Source organism: Rhinolophus ferrumequinum, chromosome 11 (genome assembly GCF_004115265.2).
Source record: "Rhinolophus ferrumequinum isolate MPI-CBG mRhiFer1 chromosome 11, mRhiFer1_v1.p, whole genome shotgun sequence".
NCBI classification, from domain to species: domain Eukaryota; kingdom Metazoa; phylum Chordata; class Mammalia; order Chiroptera; family Rhinolophidae; genus Rhinolophus; species Rhinolophus ferrumequinum.
This window is the reverse complement of record NC_046294.1, coordinates 30,710,065-30,730,441: the sequence shown is the minus strand read 5'-3', so window position 1 is coordinate 30,730,441 and position 20,377 is coordinate 30,710,065. Positions and strand designations below refer to the sequence as shown.

Below are 20,377 nucleotides of genomic sequence, written 5' to 3'. Positions count from 1 at the left end.
TACATGCCGTTCTTCCACCAGACTGGGTTCCATGAGCACAGGACCCACTTCAGTTTCATAGCCTGACACATTCTGGCCACGTCACAGTCACCCAATAACTAGTTTTTGAATAAATGAACAAATAAACAAACTACATACTTATTACTAGCCTAAAAAGGGAGGGTATGTGCAAGGCATTAGGGTTGTGACAAAAATAAGAGATGGGCTTTAAGTCAGTTATTTTTAATCATTCGTGATTTTGCAGATGCTTTAATAGTTTTATAAAAGCAATGGACTCTCTACACAGAAACAAAACCTATAATTTAATATCAGTGGACATCAGTTTATGAAGCCTTGTTTTAAAGTTCATTAGACATTTACAAAATTAAAAGGTTATCTGGGCACTATCCATTTCTACAGAAATATTACTGGACAGTAATTTTAGCTTCTTTGTATTTCTACCAAAATGAGAAGGAAAGGAATAAATTTAAAATTTTAACAGAAAATTTTCCAATTATGTACGGGAATTCATTGATTAAATTGTGGTAAGTACACACCTTTTGACCTCTGGAGATGAATTATTACACTGTGAATACTATTCTTTCTAATATGCTTCAGAGATGCTCTATTTGGAAAGTGGTGCATATGCAATATGGGTCAAAATAACTTAGCGTATTGATTGAAGTTGTCAATTTTTTCCTTGTTACATTTTACAGTGGTCCAATATCAGGATTCACTATGGTTAAGGAGTGAGCTCTACCATTTGTTTGCTTCTTGAATTTGGGCAAGTTTCTTACACTCTTAATTGCAGTTTCCTGATTTTTAAAAGGTAGCATGATTGGTTGCTGGGATACAATGCACATAATTATATTTTTGCAGCACATGACAAAGGCTATATATAGAAGCTGTTGTTGTCATGTTTTCTCTACCCTCCTCAAAAATAAAGAAAAAAGAAAATGCAAACTCAGGGTTTTTTCCCTTAATTCTTCTATTTTTCTCAACTTTTTAAACTAATAAAAGTCTGTATAAATTAACCACATTGTTCCAGATTTAAATCAAACATATCCATGCATTCTTCTAATTCGTGTGCAAGTAGTCCTTCGTATCCATGTTGGCCACACACATCCCTACATGTAATATCAATCAAGTTCCTGAATTATTCAAGGATCTTAAACTTGTCAGTAAGACCACAAGATACAAACATGAATTTCCTGATTATTCCTAAGCAATTATCAGTGTAAGAAAATAAGTTGTTGCTAAATGATTATTTCCGATTTAAGCAGGATGTGTGCTATTTTGAAATATTAATAAATATTTATTACTAATAGAGTAGTTACTTCACTTCAGAACAGCAATAGTAATATTCAAAACCCTTTGGAAACACTAATATTTCTCATGATGAATTTACAATAATTCTCCTTTTGAATAAATAATGTATGCCATTATTTATATTACTTTTACTTCATAATTACATTATTCAGAAATGAAGTTTAGAAATACCCATGAAGCCTTTTTTCTCAATCTTCATAGCTATTATTTTATAGATATATGTATAGATATATAGATATAGATATAGATGTCGATATATGATACATACAATTTTAACTGAATTGTGTGGCAATGACTGAAGTTACAAGCACCAATTCTATGAGTGATTATCTCTAAGTCAGTCAAGATGTTAAAAATTATACTTTAGTTCTCCATTACCTGTAGATGAATGTCTAAACTCAGTCTGGAGGTCAAATCCGTCAACTATTCAATGAAACATTCCTTTCCACTGTTGAAACTTTCTCTTTGAAGCATGTTCATGTACTATTTTTAATTCCCACAAACCTCATTCTGTTCTAGAGTTCCCTTCATTTCACCTTTTCTGAAATCTGAATCCTTTTCCCAGATTCCTTTTCTTCATTTCAAAATCCAATTCTCTAAGACAGTCCTTGAGCCTAGTTTCTAGCCTCAATTCCTCCATCATATTGCTTAAAATTCTTTTAACTTGGATTAATGTTTTTCTTACATACAAAATTTTACGTTTTTATCCCTTTTTTCTTATTTTAGAATTAATTTATGCTATTTCAGGCAAATATAAACTGAAAGCAATAAAAATAAAAAAATAGCGTTAAAAATTCCATAATCCCCCCCAAATAAGAAACAAAATATTTCACATATTTTCTCTCAAACACGTACACATTTTTATACATTTTCACAGAATAGAATGATGCTGTATATATTGTTTTGTAAACTATTTTAAATTTAAAAAGTATGAATGATTTCCATATCAATAAATATATTTTGTAACTGACATAACACTTATTTATTTAATATTTTTACCTAACTTGTGTACATAATATAAAACAAATTCACAAGCACAGAAGGAAAGGAAGAAATTTAAACTTTTAACAGAAAATTTTCTGATTATGTTCAGCAGTTGATTGATTAAATTCCCATGGACATAAGTCCACCAAGCAACATAAAAAACATGACTGATGTTAGCTGCATATTGATGCAGAATTCCTATGCTAAATTTGCTATTATTCCTCAAACATTGTTTGTGTGGTTGTGTGTATTTTACCCCACACATATTTGTCTTTATGGAGTATAGCTTGTTTTGATGGTTTTTGCATTTTAAAAATAGTATTATCCTTTTCTTTCTTTAACTACCTATTTTCACTGAATATTTATTTCTAGGATGTATCTATTTTTGTTGCTTGTAGTTGTAGTTCAATTAATTCTCACTGCTAAATTGAAGTATGAGATAATACTATAATTTATGTCTTCATTGTACAACTGATGGACATTTGCATTAATTCATTTTTTGCTTTTAAGAACAATGCACTTAAGAACATTCTGTTTCATATCTCTGTGTATAGCCACATAGAAGTTAGCCTAGGGTGTATCATTAGGATTATAGTATCAAAGGCTGTGTGCCTATCAACAACATGGGACATAGAAAAGTTATTTTCCAAAATGGGTTCTTGAAATTTATTTCCTACAAATATTGAGGACACATTATTATTGTTCCATTCCACATTCTCACCAAACTTTGTATTTTAAGCCAAAAATTTTTCTCATCTAAAACTAAATTACTCAGGTCTTCATTTTTATTTCCTTGATTATTAATGACAGAGAGCAATCTTTTCCTAACTTAACACACAATTTGTTTATCCTTTTATAACATGACTATTTGTATCTTTGCCCTTTCTTTATTTACATTTTGTCATTTACTTACTGATTTATAAGACTCCTTTATGTATCCTAGATAACAATCCTTTGATTTGCCAAAAACTATTCCCAGTTCATATATGTAATGTTTTTTCTTCTTTTCTTCACTTTTTTATGTTTTTTGATAAAAAAAAAGACTGCATGCAGTTGAATAAATCTATCAATTTATTTTGTGATTAGTGTGTACTGCCTTTTTTATTAAAAAAGTTTCCTACCCTGGAGTCATAAAATTGCTCCATATTTTTTTCCAAATATATTACAGATTATTTTCACTATATTACTGAACTCATATAGAGTTGTTTTAGAGTATAGTGTGATTTAGTGGTGCAAAATATAATATATTAACATGGATCACTGATTTTATCAATAATTGTCAAATAGTGTCCGTTTTTCCAGTAACTTGCAATCTATTGTTCTGCTAGATAACATCTGATTTTCCTATTTTTGTTTCAGTAAGTTTTGCAGTTATATTTTTCTAGAAATTTGCTAATTTCATATGTAGTTAACAATGGATTAGCTCTAAACTCTTTGTGGTATTATCTCTTATCTTTTAAAATTCTGCTATAAATATAGTTATACAAATTTTCTCATTCCAAATAGCTTATTTGTGTCTACCAATATTTCTTTAAAATATTAACATTTTAAATGATCATGATTTTTCAGTTTATTTTTTCTATTCTGGCTTTGTTTTTTACTTCCACAGTTGTTCTCCCTTTCTTTATTTAATCAGCATATTTCTTCTTTATTTGGGTTATTTGCAAACTTTTAAAGTTTGTTAGCCTTTTCTCTGTTTTTACTATAAGTATTTTGAAGTTATACATTTTGCTACAATGGGCTATTTTAGCTATATTCCAAACGTTTCAAATATAGCATTTTCATTAGAAATCCAAATATATATATATATATATATATATAAATGCATTAATTTCCTCTTAGATGTATGAGTTATTTATAAATATATTTTTAGTTTAGAAATATATTGTGTATTTTGTAAGGTTACATGACAAAGGGGAACTAAGGTTGCAGATACCGTGTTTCCACGAAAATAAGACCTAGCCGATCAACTCTAATGCGTCTTTTGGAGCAAAAATTAATATAAGACCTGATCTTATTTTACTATATTATAAGACCAGTTTTATGATATAATATGATATGATATGATATGATATGATGTGATGTGATATGATATAATACTGGGTTGTATATTAATTTTTGCTCCAAAAGATGCATTAGAGCTGATTGTCCAGCTGGGTCTTATTTTTGGGGAAACACAGTAGAAGAAAAATAATCAATCAGTTGACATTAGAGAGATTATGCTGGTTTAAATGATTGGGCCCAAAGTAAAGAAAAAGTACTTTAAAAGTGGGCAAGAAGAGAAAGGAGGGAGTTGTAAGTATAGAAGGCACAGAAAGATACATCATTGTTGAATGAAGATAAAGAATGAAAGTTATGAGCTGAAGGCCGTGAGAGGACTCTAGCAGCTGGAAAAGGCAAGGATTTTATCTTCTTTAGAGCCTCTAGAAAGCAGCATAGTCCTGCTGAAACCTTGATTTTAATCCATTGAGACAGTGTTAAACATCTGCCAGTAGAACTTTAAGATAATAAATTGTATTGTTTTATGCCAGTGTTGTAATTTGTTAGAGCAGAAGTAAGAAACTAATACACTGGTATTGCACCAAATTTAGTAACATGACTTTTGACAAATGATTTAACCACTATCAGAGTTTCAATTTTCTACAAAAAATGAGGACTCTAATATGCCTTTTTTCTGCTTCATATTTTACAATTTCTCACATGAAGACTTATCATAAAATTTACATACAATTTTAATACTTCCTTTCCTGGAAATGTTATTAAACGCTGTTGCATCTTTTTTTTTCATTCTCTTTGGACTACAGAGATGCTATCATACCTGCCTCAATCTTTAGGAAGTATTTGTGGAAGAAGGAGTGATTGAGCTGGACCCAATGGCCCCAGTTGGGATTCATTATTATAAAGTCACGGAAGAAAGCAAATTGGGATAGAAAACGCAAATTGAATAAAAGCACAGAGAGAGAATAGTGTTGCCTTTTGCAAAAAACACTGAATTGCCTGAGGTTGCTGCAAGGGTGTGGGGGGGAGGGTGTCCTATCAAACCAAGTCTTTTTTGGTAAGTGAGATAGTGCTTATTTATATTATTTATCACAATTTCTGCTCACATGAGAACAAAGGGAGACTTGAACAAAATCCAACATTTGTTTCTGTTAAGAATCTAGTCAGCTATTTCGTTTCTAGGGAAAAATTTGTTAGCTCTTATTTGGAAATAACTCTTCTATATAGAATCCCACAAGAAGATTTTTTTTTTCCTTCTTGGCAACCATTTAATTGGCAAACAATGTGAGTCTGAAGAACTGGACAAAAACAGAATGCCAGAAACCTTTGGGCTTTCAAGTTAAAGCTGTTATTCTGGAAATATCATAAGGCTGGAAATACAAGGACAAATGATGCACTTGTTTTCTGCTGAAGCATAACAGCAGGATTTACGAGAATTAGGGGCACAGAACTAGAAGAGCATTAGTCAGCTTTGAAAATTGTATACTTACTAATGCTATTTCTTTTTGATCATAGCATATTATCTTACCCTGAGGATAGAGAGGGAAGTAGAGCAAGGGGAAGAATTGGCTTTTAAACATTTTTTTTTTTTAAACACTCCAAGCCATTCTCTTGGAAAATTGTCTTTTGTTAACACTGCAGATCATTTTTCTGGTCACTCTTTTTGTCTTTTTATTACATGAATTTAAGTAAAAGAAGGAATGATTCTGGGAAGTTTGTAGGTGTACAATAGCCATACTATTTCTCCTTATAACTTTATCTGTCAACAATCTATAAATATATAAAACCATCAGAGATTTGTAGTAGATCAAAATTAGTAAAGATGTGGAAAAATCAAGTAATGCATTTGGCAACTTTATAATATACGAGGTCTGATAATTAAGGTCGCGAACTTGTTGCAATGATGTTGGTAAACTTTTTGATAGCAGAGGGCTTATCCATTATGAATTTGTACCAACTGGACAAACAGTTACCAAGTTGACTATTTGGAAGTGCTGAAAAGGCTGCATGAAAAAGTTAGACAACCTGAAATTTTCGCCAACAATTCATGGCTCTTGAATCATGACAATGCACCAGCTCTCACGGCACTGTCTGTGAGGGAGATTTAGCCAGGAAACAAATAACTGTATTGGAACACCCTCCCTGCTCACCTGATCTGGCCCCCAATGACTTCTTTCTTTACCCGAAGATAAAGGTGATATGGAAAGGAAGATATTTTGATGACATTCAGGACATCAAGGGTAATACAACAACAGCTCTGATGGCCATTCCAGAAAAAGAGTTCCAAAACTGCTTTGAATGGTGGACTAGGTGCTGGGGTTGGTACATAGCTTCCTAAAGGGAGTACTTCAAAGGTGATCACAGTGATATTCAGCAATAAGATATGTAGCACTTTTTCTAGGAGGAGTTCGTGAACTTAATTGTCCATCCTCGTATATGGGCATTTGTATTCTTTAAATAGAGCATCATTTTAAAATCCTTATCTATCTATCTACCTATCTATATTTATTTATTTATTTTCTTAAAGCAATTACTTGGCCACAAAGCAAGCTGTAATATAGTTAAAGTATATGTTGGCAAACTAGACTTTATAGGCAGAGTATTCTGTAGAGGTCCTCTTTCTTTTTGCCAGTAAAAAATAATACAGAAGCTAGACCCTTGGAGGAAGTCATTACATAATTTGGGGGATAAAAGGGGGCTTATAGGACATGTTGATGAACCCTGTCAATCAGTATCACACCTAGTATGGAGATATTAAGATGAAATTGGAAGAACAAAGAAATTGGAGTCTAACTACTTGGGTTAAATCATTAGCTCTGTCATCCAAAAGCTATTTGATTTTGATGACTCAGTGGACCTCTCAGACTTTCCATTTTTGTGTTCAAAAGATGAAGCTAATAATACCTGCCTCAAAGAGTTCAGGTGAGATATCACCTGAAGAATTCTGTGATGTCTCCATTCTTTAAAAGAACATCAAACATCTGCCTTTCGTCAACACTGATGCTAATTTTGAGGAGTTACAGAGATGAAAGAGATATTGTTCTTGCCTTTAAAATATTCTTGATTTTTTTTTTCGAGGACCTATGGGAACTAAATTAAGTCAACTAAACAAAATAACAATTTTAATCACTTTATTCATCTTTGTGGCCCTCATTATAAGGGAGATACGGCCCACTGTTTGGTCTCTGGAAAGTCCACTGTATATGTGGGCTTTGGCAGAATTCACTCCTCCCAATATTGGTCTTCGGTGCCCATACTTTTCCATTGTTTCAGCTCTTCACTGCCATTCTCTCGGTCTGTAGTTAAAAGTGATTCAGGCTCTGTGCACCTCATTTGGGTTCTAAGTGACCGTGTCCCTCATTGTCTGTTGTCAGTTTGCTTAAAACTATTCTTTCTTCTTTTTTCCATTTCCTTTTCTCACACATTTTTTCCAATATTTTACATTGTTCCAAGTGTGAAAGTAAATCTTATGATTGTTATTCAATCCTAGTTAGTAATGAAATTCATCTCATTCTGTTTTCAGACAATTAAATTAAATGTTGCACTTAAAGTGCTTACCAATTTGATGAAATGTATTGTGATCTATATCTATATTTATATATCTCTATCTATCTATCATTTATTTATTTATTTATTTATTTATTTATTTATTTATTTATTTATTTATTTATTTCAGCTGTAAGGATACTACTTGTGAGCCCAAAATCAAAGCTTTTTGTTTTTCATATTATTCACCTTCACCTTCTCTAAATATTTATTTGAATCTTTCCACCACTAAAAAAAGAGCTTTATGTATCACTTGTTCCTATCTTCTTATGCTGTTAAAAATATCACGTTAAATTAGAGAAAAACCATATATGTAATATGCATGCTATGCTTTCTACAATTGAACATGGAAATGACTAAGATATGCTATTTATTCTGGAATTCTTGATGTGACAAATATACTAGGGATTCTAATTTTATTCATTTATGAAAGCCCATTTAATAGAGGATTTTATGTTTAAGATAGATTCTCAGTATAATTTGACAGGTTTAGGCTTTGGGATTTGTCATCTGAAAAGACAAGAAAGAACCTTGGTTATTCTATTGAGGGAATATTAAATTATTTCGCCTTGAGTAGAATCGTGGAACATATTCAAGAGCTAAGAAAATGAGTCTCTAGTACATTTCTAAATTACTGGAAGGAATAGTTAGTTAGTTTTTTGTGGTTACTATAACAAATTATTAAAAATGTGATGGCTTAAAATAACAGAAATTTATAATCTCACATATCTAGAGGCTAGAAATCTGAAATATGGCAGGATCATGCTCCCAAAGAGTGATTTAAGGGAAATTCTGTTCCATACCTCTTTCAGCTTCTGGCAGCTCTGTGGACACCCTGGGCTGGTGGCCATGTCACTCCTGACTCTGCCTCCATCTTCACATTGTCTTCTTTTCTGTGTGTTTGTATAAAATCTCCTTCTGCTTCTAGTTTATAAGGACACTAATGATGGCATTTAGGGCTCACCCATACAATCCAGGATACTATGGACAGGATTGTCTCCTCCCAAAATGCATGTATTGAACCCTTAACCTCCAGTGTGATTGTATTTGGAGAAAAGGCATTGAAGGAAGTAATTAAGATTAAAATGAAGTCATGAGGTTAGAGCCCTGATTTGATAGGATTACTGCCCTTATAAGAAAAGACACCAGAAAATGTCCTCTCCCTTTGATGTGTGAGAACACAGTGAGAGGGGGAACAGTCTCCAAGTCAGGAAGAGACCCAAAACCCAAATCCTGCTGGACATTGATCTGGGGATTTTCAGCCTCAGGAATTGTGAGAAAATAAATTTTCTGTTCTTTAAGCCACCTAATGTATGGCATTTTGTTATGGCAGTCTGAACTAATACACAAGTAATTTTCTTTTCTTGGGATTCTTAACTTCATTACCTCCTTTGCCATATAATCACTCTTTCATAGTAGAACATTATATATATATATTTTGGGGGGTGGCACCATTGCACACCATAAAATATACTACAATAGTCTCTATTTTTGTTTTGCTTTCTTTTTTAAGGAAAACAGTTTATTTTCAATCTATAATTCAAAAATTTACAAATATCAAAGTTTATGATTAGAAAACAAACATTACTGCAGTGGTATAACACCATCTGCATTGCTGCTTATGCCCACTTCCTTTTTGGTTTTTCATTTTTTTTTTTTTAGTTGGGGTATAATTGGCATATAACATTATATTAGCTTCAGGTATACAACATAGTAATTCAATATTGGAATACATTGCAAATGCTCACCACAGTAAGTCTAATTAATATCCATCATCACATATAGTTACAAATTATTTTTCTTGTGATAAAAACTTTTAAGATTTACTTTCTTAGGTTGTTCCAGATATGCAATACAGTAGTAGTATTCGCTATAGTCACCCTGCTGCACATTAGATACCCATGACCTAATTATTTTATAACTGGAAGTTTTCACCTTTTGACTCCCTTGGCCCATTTTGCCCACTCCCAAATCCTGCTTTTGGCAACCATCAGTCTGTTCTCTGTATCTATAAGCTGTGTGTGTGTGTGTGTGTGTGTTCGTATGATATTTGTCTTTTCCTGTCTTACTTATTTCACTTAGCATAATACCCTCAAGGTCCATCCATATTGTCATAAATGGACAAAATTTCATTCTTTTTTATGGCTGAATAATATTCCATGTGTATATATGTAGCATATTTTCTTTATCCACTCACCTAGTGATGTATACTTGTTTCCATATCTTGGCTATTGTAGATGCTGCAGTGAATATGAGGGTGCCTGTATCTTTCCAAATTAGTTTTTATTTTCATCAAATAAATACCCAGGAGAAGAATTACTGGATCATATGTAGCTCTGTTTTTAAATTTTGTGAGGAACCTCCATACTGTTTTCCATAGTGGTTGCAACACTTTATATTCCCCAAAACAGTGCACAAGTGTTCCCTTTTCTCCATGTCCTCCCCAACACTTGTTATTTTTTGCTTTTTTGGTAATAGATAATTTAACAGGTATTAGGTGACATCTTGTTGTGGTTTTGATTTACTTTTTTTTTTTTTCTGATGATTAGTGATGTTAAGCATTGTTTTATATACCTACTGGCCATCTGTATGTCTTTTTTTGTGAAAAAAAAAAATGTCTCTTCAGATCTTCTGCCCATTTTTAAATCAAATTGTGTGTTTGTTTTCTGCTATCCAGCAGTGTGAGTTTTTTTATATATTTTAGGTTTTATATATGCCTTATCAGATATATGATTTGCAAATATGTTTTTTCCCCATTCAGTAGGTTGCCTTTTTAATCCATTGATTGTTTGCTCTGCTGTTCAGAAATATTGTTGAGAGATCTTATCATAAATAGATGCAAAAAAATAAATTTTTTTTTTATACAAAAGATACAAGAAGATACAAAAAAAAATTTTGTAAAATGCTTTTTTGGCATCTATAGGCATGATTATATGAGTTTTATCCTTCATATTGTTCATGTGGTATATCACATTTACTTATTCACTCATGTTGATGCAGCATTGAATCCCTGGAATAAATCCCAATTGATCATGGTATATGATTCTTTTAATGTATTGTTGGACTCAGTTTGCTAATATTTTATTGATAATTTTTGCACTATTTTCATCAGGGATATTGGCCTGTAATTTCCTTGTGGTAGCCTTGCCTGCTTTTAGTATCAGGGCAATGATGGCTTTGTAAAATGAGTTTGGAAGTGTTCCTTTCTCTATTATTTTTTTTTTTGGAAGTGTTTGAGGAGGATTGTTATTAATTCTTCTTTAAATGTTTGCAAGACTTTATTAATAAAGCCATCTGGTGTGGTACATCCAGACAACGGAATATTAATCAACACTGAAAAGAAATGAGCTATTAAGTCACGAAAAGACATGACAGAACCTTAAGAGCATATTATTAAGGGAAAGAAGTCAATTTGAAATAGTTACATATGTATGCTTCAAATTATTGGACATTCTGGAAAAGGAAAAACTATGGAGAAAATTAAAATATCAGTGGTTATCAGGGGCAATGAGGGGAAGGATGAATAGTCAGAACACAGAAAATTTTGATGGCAGCAAAAATACTCCATATGATAATATTAATATAATGATAGATATATATTATACATTTGTCCAAACCCATAGAATGTACAACATCAAAGGTGACCCCTACTGTAAACTATGGACTTTGGGTGATTTTGATATATCCATATAGTTTCATCCTTGATAATATTTCTACCACGCTGGTGAATGATGTTGATAGTGGGGAAAACTATGCATTGTGAAAGCTGGGCTATATGTGAAATCTCTCTACCTTCCTCTCAATTTTGTTGTGAACCTAAACCTGCTCTAAAAAATACAATTAAAACAAACAAATCAACAAACAAATGACACCCACAAAAAAATAAAAATTGAAAAAAAAAACCCCACTACAGTTTAGGTGTCGTTGACCGAATGACAGTAGGAAACAGCAGTCCTGCAAAGTTACATAAATTGTCTAAAGCCTTGTTTTACTTATGTGCTAACCCTGAATCAGAATCCACATTTCTTCAACTCCAAAATACTTCATCTTACCCCAAAGTCAATTTCCATTCTGTGTTAATTCGTCAGACTCAATAAGGCTTCTTTCCACAAGGAACCATCTCACTGACAGCAAAGGCAGGCCTGTGTTAAGGATTACAGGTATTATGTTTAAATGCAAACAGCTCTTTGATTAAATACCACATGTTTGTAGTTAAAGCAATTTAACGTTTCATGCTTTATTGATCATACTGGTGAAGTGATGTATAATTTCTTCAGTTGTTAAAAGTAATTGATATATGTAAATGTTTTCCTGAAGAAAAATTGCGATAACTCCAGTACTGCTATAGAGGTTGGCAAACCAGGCACCCTAGTTTTTAAATAAATGAGCACAAGGGTAGCCTGGCAAACTGATGCAGGAGGAAAATCACACTGTCATTCTTTCCCCCTGTTCTTTGTGAACTTAATTGTTAATGAAGCTCCTTCTATCCTCTGTCCAAAGTAGCAAAAGCCCACAAAAATAGATTGATAGATTATAGAGGATAGATAAATAGATGATTGATACATAGATAGAAGATAGATAGATAGATAGATAGATAGATAGATAGATAGATAGATAGATAGGCAGATAGATAAAACTTTTTGTTTCGGACATATTCCTTGCCTCATCCTCACTTCGAAAATCTGGGAGCATTTTCATAAATGTACAATATTTGCATGAGAAAATATAATCAAACATTAAAATTTATCAATATGCTACATATTTATATTCTTATGAAGATCTTGAATAACAACTGTAAAATATAATCTCTATCATTGGTGAGCCTGGTATTACTCTTTTGGGCTTCCCAGCTAGGTTAGTTTTCTACAGTAATCCTCTCTCTGCCCTTAAGGCATGCTGTCTGTTTTAGTTTACTGATTTGATCCCCTGTATCATCCAAGTTACTGTGATTACATGCAACCAACACTGACCCTTACCAAATATAATGAAGAGGCTTTATTGTTAGAACATCAGGAGCTCTTGTATCCAGGAGAAGACAGAAGCAGAAAGCCTGGGAATGGGCAGAAACAAAGCCTGCTTCAGGAGTCTGGGAAGCATGAACCATAAGAAGGGTCTTATTGTAGAAACACCTGGGACAAGGCAACATACTGGAATTCATGCACTTAACTACTTGTAGCCTCTTCTTAATCTAGTCAATATCAAGTTCCAAGAATAGAGGCTCCCATGGCCTAATTTGAGTCATGTGCCAATATCTTAGATAAGTCATGGAATTTGATACATAAAACAATACTTGTCTTATACCATACCATAAAAGAGATGTAACCCTCCAGAATAAAATTAGGAACCATTAGGATGACAGAAGAAATGATGAACAGTTAATGAGGAACAAATGGGAGCTCTTTGAGATCAAGAATTATGTTTTTAATATTTGACTCATATTGCTGAAAGTAATTCATATGGCTACATTTTAGAAAGATTTCTGTAACCATAAATATGTCCATTTTTCTTGTTTCAGTTCTGATCCTTAATTTTCATATTCTTTTTATCCTAAGAACATATTTTAAATAAATGATGAATAGAAAAAAGAAGTTAACAAAACTTATTCAAATATGTACTATCTTCAAAGGATGCAATGATGAATAAGGCATGATATCTTTCCTTCAGGAGTTCCCAGCCTATGTGGAGAGTCAGACATTTAAACCAATGACTAGTGTGGTATGAGTTATCATGCAGCCTATACTAAGAATATGTTCTTTACAATATTACGTAACCTAAAATTCAAAGCCATGCAGATTTTTAACTCTAATATACATTTTGCAATCTCATTCTATGAAATATTATTTAGACCTGTAAAGAGTAGATAGATCCTTAGATGTATCCTTAGATAGATGAAACATATTTGTAGTATGTGGGAAAAAAAATGACAAGGGCCCTATAATTTGTGACTATATGAAATATTTATGTCTGTGGATATAGACAAAGACTGGAGAAATAAAATAGTTATTGCTGGAATGATGGGTTTGTTTTATATTTCAATTTCCTCTACTGCTGTTATACATTACAATAAATTTACAAGGGTGTGTCGGGGCTCTTTACTCGGTAATTTCATTGTTTAACAGAAACAAGATACACTAAAATTTCCCCTTGCCTGTTAAAGCGATTTAATCCATTCTTTATGTTTTTGCAGTTGTGGTTTTTGCTGTGAGTGCCAAGGGTGACTGTTCTTCACCATTAGTGTTTTTTTGTTTGTTTGTTTGTTTGTTTTGTTTCGTTTTTTTAATTTCCTCTGTTCTTTTTAACTTATTTCCTCAAGTTATCTGTAATTTGTAGGTTATGGGAAGACAACTAACTGGTGGATGTTCAGTACGTTTTAGCTAGATTAAATGGCTGTTTTAATTCTTGTTAATATTTTTTAACAGTTAAATAACAGTTATTTAAGAGTGTCTGTCTATTTAAGAGTCCCACGTGTTTTAAACTATTAACAATATGAAAGTCACCTCCTTGCTACAAATCTAACGTTTCTCTGGCTTTCTGCATTTCTGTAGAATTTTTCAATTTTGTAGGTTTTAATCTTTGTTCTCAACATATGATCACTGCCCCATCTGTTTTCAATTGCCAGGATCAATACTTCATTTCAGCCATCGTTCCCATCTACTTGGTCATTTTTTTATTGCTCCTTTCTTTGTTTTCCCACCCTGATTATCTTGTGTTCCACTTTAGCCTAAACACTGCTACTACATCACACTGACAGGGGCTTTAGCCATCTCTTTCTCTCTTTTTTTTTTTTTGCAGTCTCATAGTCAGCTTTAACATAGTCAATGGACTCCCATTTGGCTACTGAATTAAGTTTAAATTTGTAGCTCTATTTTAGGGTCCCCTCCCTACTTTGTAGCATTTTTCTCATAATTACTCTACTGCTGCCCTCTAAACCAATAGGCCAATAACTGACTCTCCTACATACGTATTACCTTCACCTAGAATGCCTTCTCCTCATTCTTGCCTTAATCATTCAGAGGCCCATTTTAAAGATTATCCTTCCCATCATACCTTTTCTTAGTATCCAAAATGGATTTGACATCCATCCTTTCAAAATATATACAACTCTGCTTGTGCCCCCCTTTCTTTAATCGGCTTTATATTAGAAATGTTTATGTGAATAACAACCAGATTATGTAAACTCTATGAAGACAGAAACAACCCCGTTCTCATCTTTATACTCACCAATGACATGTAACACAGAGAACTGGTTTATCTGAAGACATTTTGTTTCCCTGTTTAACTTTTTTCTTATTCCTAGGGGAGATCAGGTCTTAAACAAGAAACAATAGGAGAGGAAGAGAGAGCAAGAGCAGGGTACCTTCTGGATCTCACACAACTAAGTTAAACTTCTTAAGTATAAAAAAAGAGAGGCATTTTATTTGCTTTATTTATTTACTATCACATCTTTGGTTTTTATAAGATTATTATTCTTATAAAAATAATAATCTTATAAAAATAAAAAAAACAAAGATAATAAAACCAGTAGAGTATTAAATGTAAAAAAAAAATAATAGAACTAGGAGCATATTAGAGAAACAATAGAAAACAAAGCACTTTAGTTGACTAAAATGTAACTGCTGGAGAACCAGGCCAATGCTGTTTAGAATGCTGCACAGAGAAACCTGAGTGGATTTGAGTCTTCCGACCAGACCACATCCTAGTATTTGTCTTCCTGGGTCCCCAGTGGTTAGAATCCTCTTTTCCTCCTCCCTTGTGATCTACTGAGATCAAAATTTCAGATTCAAGCAAGTTAGTGTTAACTGAGTTTAGTTTTTGTCTATCCCATCATAGTACTCTCACAGGTTGATGGGCATAGCAACATATTCAAATCAGCTCTGCTCAAGAAACACACATTTGAGTGGATAACCTGCCTATAGGGATATTTACATATGTTAGTTATGGTACACTCTTCCTTAGTCGGACCTGAAAAAATGCCTTGCTACTTTATTTTTTTTTAATTTAGTGTTCCAAAAAAGATGAATTTTAGAATATTTAGGGTTTCCAGAGATATAAAACAGCACTTAATTAGCTAGTGAAGCACTGGAGTAAATATAATCCTTCATGTAAATTACAGTAAGATGTTACAAAGCATTTTCTTTCTTATCGGGATAATAAGGTGTGTATTATTATTTCTCAGATAACCGGATGTTAAAATAAAGAGAAAATACAGGACTCCTTTTTGAGGAACAAGGATTCTTAAAATAATTCCATTGGACATCACTAATATAAAATTGAGTAGAAATTATTTTATTTAATTCCAAAGTTAAGAATTTTTATGGTACGCTTTTTAAGGTATATATATATATATACAAATTTTAATTTTGTTATTTTTCTTTGAGTGTGATGTTGCATTGTATTATATTTTACAATGTCATGTGAATCGGTTGAATCTATTTATCTCTAAATCGTCTCTCTCTCTCTCTCTTGCCCCCTCCACCCCCACCCCTTCTTTAATGTTTTCTCTTTCTTTCTCAAGGCTCAACAAAGCACTCCTGGAAACAATGAGAGCTCTCAAGTTGTGACAACAAAGGAAGAAAATCTGAAAATCCCTGAGTGCAATTCAGAAAATGTAAGATTAACTTAAAATGGTTTTAATAGTATTCAACATGAAAACAAGGACATAAGCATTTTAACAATCCTAGTTCATGTCACCATAAGACTTTCTATTTATATGTAGTATCTACCATTTAACACTGCACTTTTAATTTGGAAAAGCAGACTTTTTGGATATGAATCAAATAGGTGTTCCATTAAGAAGGATAACCAGACTCTCAGGAGTACTGTGAACTTGAGTTGTCCAAGATAAGGGGGTGGCCACACTTTCAGCAGCATGCTCATTTCCAGAATCATGTGACAGAAACTTGTTAAAATATTAAAAACAAATAAACAAAGCCCCAAAGGATATGATTCTATAGTATTTTCCCCATAAAACGAATAAACCTAGCATTATAGAGACATTGCATTAAAGAAAGGGAGATTCTTAATATTCTTAATATTCATATTACCTATTTTAATAGGTAATATAGAACTTGTGCCCTGTGAGGTTTTTGTTTGTTTGTTTGTTTGTTTGTTTGTTTGTTTATCATAATAAGTAAAATGAAATTTTAATTCTGGAACTTTGGCACTATTACAAATCTAGCATATTTGGATTTGAGAAACAGCAAATGATAGTTGTGTTGAGTACATTCAAAGTTAGGCTTCAATCTAGTTAACAAAATGCAAAGTATTTATTAGAGCTATTCTGATTGAAAAAAAATCAGGCTACAGTAGGGAAAATAAGTCAAAAAAGAAACATAAGTTAACCAAATCAATCTCTATTTCCTCTGTTGGCTCCAGAAGTGAATTTAGAAATACAAATTTCTCAACAATTTTTCCTTCATATCTTTGTATATTTAAACATATACCAAAGCCATACAAATTAGAATATGATAAGGTTAACTAGAATAGAAATAAAATACTCTGCAATTTACTTTAATGGAGGAAGAAGTCAAGAAGATTTTAGGTAGGAAGAAATATTAGGTTGTAGTTTGCAAGACAGATAGGTCTCTGACAAGGTAAACAAATGTGGAGAGAGAAGAATACAGAAAAATATGCCTTAAAAATATAGTGCAGAAAGTGGTGGGATATGTGCCTAAAAAGATAATTTGGGACTTACATGTGAGGGGCCAAGCTAAGGAGTTTGGTTTGAATTAGGGATGTAGTCAAGTTTCAAATGTTTGTGTCCAATTAAGTCATAAGATCATTGGGTTAATATTAAGGAATGTGTTTATTTCTTGATATGTTTTCATATTTCTTGATAAGTACCAAGAAATTACTTTTCACTCTATACATATATCAAACCATTACGTTGTACACCTAAAACAATGTTATATGTCAATTATATCTCAATTGAAAAAAATCTTGGAAGCTTCTGGCCTTCACCCTTATGGGTAATACCCAGGTTTGCTCCTTGAAGGCCCCGCTCTGAGGCCTTGGGTTAGGAGGAATTCAGTTACCTTATTCCTGCCTCTATACAGACGGATGTGCACCTTGAGCACATTGTTCTTGTAATGAGGTGGCCAAAGCATCTGAAAGGACAAAGAACGGTGACTTCATTAAGATTACCAAACAAACAAACAAACAAAATGTTCCCATTGGAGACAAACTTGAAAAGTTTTGCCAAGGTTCCCAAAAGCAACATTCAGGTCTACTTTTCCTACCAAGAGTGAGGCCTGCTCAAACTCACAAATTGTTTTCTGTTGTTTGTTTGTTCCACTCTCCTTCTACTTCTGTCCTTCCTGTCACTGGCAATTCCTGTCCCGTAAGCAGCTGCTACCAGTCTGGTTCCCTTCAAAAAGCTGCCTCCGCCTCCAGCAACATGAATGTCTAGATTTTAGTCTTTGGAGACTAAATGCTCTAGTGCAGAGCATTCAGTATTCATAAGCTATAGACTCAATTGCATGTAAAGGCCAAGAGAGTAATTCATATAAATGAGTGAAGGAAACCAGGTATAAGCAGTAGAAATTAGTGAGACTGGTGTGAACAGCAATTTTCAAATTCTAGACCTATAGTTCTTAGCCCTGTCTTACATTAGTGTGTCACCTGGAGAGTTCTTGTAAAATACAAATGCCCAGGACTGACATTAGAAAAATTAACTGGACATCTCGGTAGGTGGGGTCTAGATATTAGTTGTATTTATTTTATTTTTTAAAATTTTTCCAGGTAATTGTAATATGCATGCCGTTTCGCCAACACTGTATTTCATACGTAAATGATCATAAAACTCATCTGGGGAGTTTTTGTAAATTAAATTCTGAGAAATTACTCAAGAAATTCTACATGAATAAGACTTAGTATAACCTTAGTTTTTCAAAGTGAACCTGACAATCCTCTTCCCAATCACTGATTCTGAGGCAGATGGTCAGTGAGCCATTATCTGAAAAACATTTATTTAGATAAGTCATAATCCCTTCAGTATATTTATTGTTCAATAATGGATTTTCTGCTTCTCCTATTATATTTGCATTTTAAAGAAAGCAATGCCTAAATAAGGCTCTGCAATGCTAGTAATGAAGGACTGTGGTGTGACATTTGATAGTGGGTAAGGGGGATCCATCTCAGAACCCTTCATTTATTATGTAACCAGTCCATAAACATGAGTTTTCTCTCCATTTATTTATTTCTTTTAGAATACTCTTCAATAATGTTTAATAGATTTTCAGTGTAAAAGACTTAGACTTCTTTTGTTTTCTTTATTCCTAAGTATATTATTCTATTAAATATTAATGCAAATGGAGTTGTTTTCTTAATTTTATTTCCAGGTTGCTTATTGCTAGCTGTAGAAATGCAGTTAATTTTTGTATATTTATCTTGTATCAGACTAAAGATTTTTAAGTGACTATGAGCTCTGAGTTAAACTGATGAGATTTGCAAAACTACTATATAAAGTCACAATGTTGATTTCAAGTAATTATGATGCTGCCTCCAGAATAAGGGAGATAAATCCCTTATATAATTTTTACCTATCAGAATGTTCCATTCTAGAAATAACACTTCTATGGTCAACTATGCCAAATGGAGTGTGTCTGCTAAAGCTTGAGGTGAAAGGCTATAGAGCAAAGTCAGAAATGTGATGTTGATTAGTTTCATTTATGTTTCAACCAGTTACTCGATATGTAAACATGAATTTTTAACCCCTTTGAGGCTCATTTTCCTCTTCTTAGAAAGAGAGATACAGTTATCTTACCTTTTATAGCTTATTATGAGATTCAGTGACGCAGCCTAGCTTAACACGTAGAATATCATTGGCACATAACAAGCTCTCAGTAATTACCACTTTGTATTCCTTTATGCAAAGCTATGCCTATTACTTAAAACCTCAATAAATATTTTTGAATTAAGTGTTTTAATTTCTCAAAGGAGCAAACTTAAAAGATAACAAGAGCAACCCTAAACATAATAATTTGAAGTAGAGAGAAGTGTTGTTACTCTCAGGGCAGAACCACATGCCGCTAGTGACAACAGGTGTAAAGAGACTATGTCAACCAAACATAAAAGTGAACTCCTAATGCAAAGTATCTAAAAATAGAATTAGCTACTAGAGGACATAGTATATTATATCATCAAATAATGAAAAACAACCATTCTGCTGTGTAGTTTGGAAATGAAGCATTAGACAGATGGAAAAACAAAAACAAAAACAAACTATCATGCTAAGCATCTCTTTCCATTTCAGGATTCTGTGACCATCAGCAACCTGACTGGGACCTGATGGGAGCACATGCAATCCTTCAGTAAATAAATAGCAAAGGTCATACCTGAGACTAACTAACATAGTAGAGAAACCCTGGAATTACATAAAAGTTAGATTTGAATACTAACTTTGCTGTTTCCTAACATGTCACATTGGGATTTTATTATTCAGATCCCTTATCTGTATAATGCCGATCGATGATTTTCAAACTTTTGCATACCTAGGAATCACCAGGTCAGCCTGTGAAACTGCTTATAGAAAGGCTCCAGT

General features: G+C 32.8%; 1 protein-coding gene across 3 annotated transcripts in view; it reads left to right on the top strand.

Annotated features, from left to right (window-relative positions):
• Nucleotides 1-20,377, top strand: part of LUZP2 (leucine zipper protein 2) — a 428,283-nt gene that overhangs the window by 390,549 nt on the left and 17,357 nt on the right. For all 3 annotated transcript variants that reach the window (XM_033120638.1, XM_033120637.1, XM_033120636.1), the window contains exon 10: nt 16,352-16,444. In XM_033120638.1, the coding sequence (XP_032976529.1) occupies nt 16,352-16,444 (93 nt within the window). The remainder of the gene's footprint in view (nt 1-16,351; nt 16,445-20,377) is intronic.